Raw genomic sequence first — 2,269 nt, forward strand, 5'->3', positions numbered from 1 at the left:
CTGAGCACTGGATTTGGACTGAGGATGGGGTTGGTGTCATTTCCTGTCCTCGCAATACAGCATATTATCTGTGTTATCATTTTTCCTTTAATCAAAGTTACACTGCACTCTTGATCCCTAAATAATGAAAGTTTAGCTGCTCTCATTCTGAAAGAATTTGCTTTGCCATCTCAAAAATTCACAATACAAATAATAATTTCTCAATCCATTTAAGTAATAACACTTCCCCATAGTCAGATTTCTTTGTGAGTTACAGCTCGTGTCTAGGAAGCCTTATTTCTGCTGAATCATGCTTTTCAATGTGCTGCCTTTACACAACATGGGACTAAAAAGATGGTTTTGATAATTTTTCTGATTTACCGCATGTATCATAAATATTTGACTTGCTGCTTATATTCCAATTCTTCACTCCGTTACATACAGGGAATTCCAGGCAGGAAAGTGAAGGGGAGTGTGAACCACTGGTTACACACAGTCTGTGTACACTCTCAGGCTGCTCTGGAACAGTCTGCTGTGAGTCCAGCTTTGCTTAGCCAGGAATTTGCACCCTCAAGACCAACTTTGTCTTTAATTTCTTCTAGTTTGGTCTCTGTGAGTTGTCCAGTAAATTTCTACCCTCTAGAAACGGGTATGTGCCCAGGCTCTATTACAATAATTTAGGTTGACTTGTTTCCCTTTCTTGAATGGTGTCACAATCTGGGTTACCAGGTTTTACTGCTGGAAATACCTACATAAAATGTGCAGTAACTCTGAAAAGCATTTTTTGTATCTTACTTACTTTCTTTTCATCTTGACAGGCACATCGTCTGTCCACGCTTTCCCTTCAGTATGAGAAGAGATTAACAGATGAGCAGAAAGGAGGAAGGAAGAAAATAAAGCTAGTCAGCAATACAGTATGTGTTTCCCTGTGTCTGTGCCATCCCTTTGATTTATAGATTGCTTTAATTTGAATTGGAAATTTCCAGGCAGACAGATAAGTGATGCTAGAACAAGTGTTTTTTCTCCAAATTGTAAATATTTATCTGTGCACATCTGAAAGCTATTTGTTGTGCTCTTTCCCAAATCCAGACATCCCAGACCAAATCAAGCACAGGTCCACATAGGGTGGTAGGTGAAAAGAGTTGTTTTCTGACACTGATTGCTTTGTGAACAATTTGACTGGGGTGGTGGATGATTTCACTCTTTTTGATAAAAATGGAATAGTTCAGTTGGCAGGGACCTACAATGATCAGCAAGTCCAGCTGCTCTGATAGAGCCTCAAATGGTTGAACTGACCAGTTTGGTGTAAGGGATCACATATTAGCCCCATGAGGTGGGTCATGGTTGTGTGTTAGCTCTTCAGCTGTGCATTAATGTTTTGTCCTGTCTCCAAATCCAGTTAACTCATTATGCAGCTAATTGCTTAAGTTACAATAAATTCAGGAGAATCCCTGGGTGATGTGAGTGCTAGTAGTTGTCCAAGGTGCTGTCCTAACTGGATATTCCCTGTCTGACAATCTGCCAAGCACCTGGCAAACGAAACTGATCCCAAAGCCGATAATATCCAAGAGAAGACAGAAGGAAGAGAACAGGTTCATGCAAAAGGTTGTGTTTGCAGTTTGTTGCTATCTGATGTCACTATGAGTCAGCTCAGCCTCCAGCTTTGGAATAGATGTCATTTTATTAACCCTTCTCCTAAGAATAGAATTGTGCAATGATACTTGGCTGCCTCCTCTAGGAATTTTTCTTGAAGCTATCTGTTTTGGCAGTGGGCAAGATGAAAGATGGGGGTGACTGCCAATAACTACACCCCGTTAGGTGGAAACATCCATGCTTTAGTGGAGAGAGTGGTGCTGCTCGCTGGGCCATTGGACTGGATGACTTCAGAGGACTTTTCCAACCACAGTTATTCTAGGATTCCTTTCATTATGCTGTGTGCTGTTGGCATTGTAAACTAACTTGCTCCACCTTTATTAACCCCTCACGTGCTGCTTTTTATTAATGCGGGGCGTTTCCTGCCTTGCAGCAGGAGCGCAGAGCGGAGCCGGCGGAGCCCAAGAAGGCACGGGCCACGTTTTACATCGCCACAGTGAAGGACACCCTGAGCCAGCAGAACTATGAGCTCTTCTCCAAGGCTCTGCAGCAGTACAAGAAGACAGATGACTTCCATGCCATGCTGTCCCAGATGAGCTCCCTCTTTGTAGAGGATGAAGAAAAGCACGTCTTGCTGCGAGGTACTTTCAGAGTGTTTGTCATCTCTGGTGTATTTGTAGATGTGACTGTCATCTTT

At 42.5% G+C, this 2,269-nt stretch overlaps 1 protein-coding gene across 1 annotated transcript; it reads left to right on the forward strand.

The window, feature by feature from the left end:
- Positions 1-797: 797 nt before the first annotated feature.
- LOC115949394 (regulator of telomere elongation helicase 1-like) lies at positions 798-2,213 on the forward strand (the record flags this gene model as incomplete). The annotated part of the gene is made up of 2 exons (XM_031065914.1): positions 798-893; positions 2,006-2,213. Coding segments are annotated over 2 exons (304 nt in total), but the record flags the coding sequence as incomplete, so codon positions are not given.
- Between the last annotated feature and the right edge of the window lie 56 nt (positions 2,214-2,269).

This window comes from Geospiza fortis, unplaced genomic scaffold (assembly GCF_000277835.1).
Source record: "Geospiza fortis unplaced genomic scaffold, GeoFor_1.0 C13724642, whole genome shotgun sequence".
Taxonomy (NCBI): domain Eukaryota; kingdom Metazoa; phylum Chordata; class Aves; order Passeriformes; family Thraupidae; genus Geospiza; species Geospiza fortis.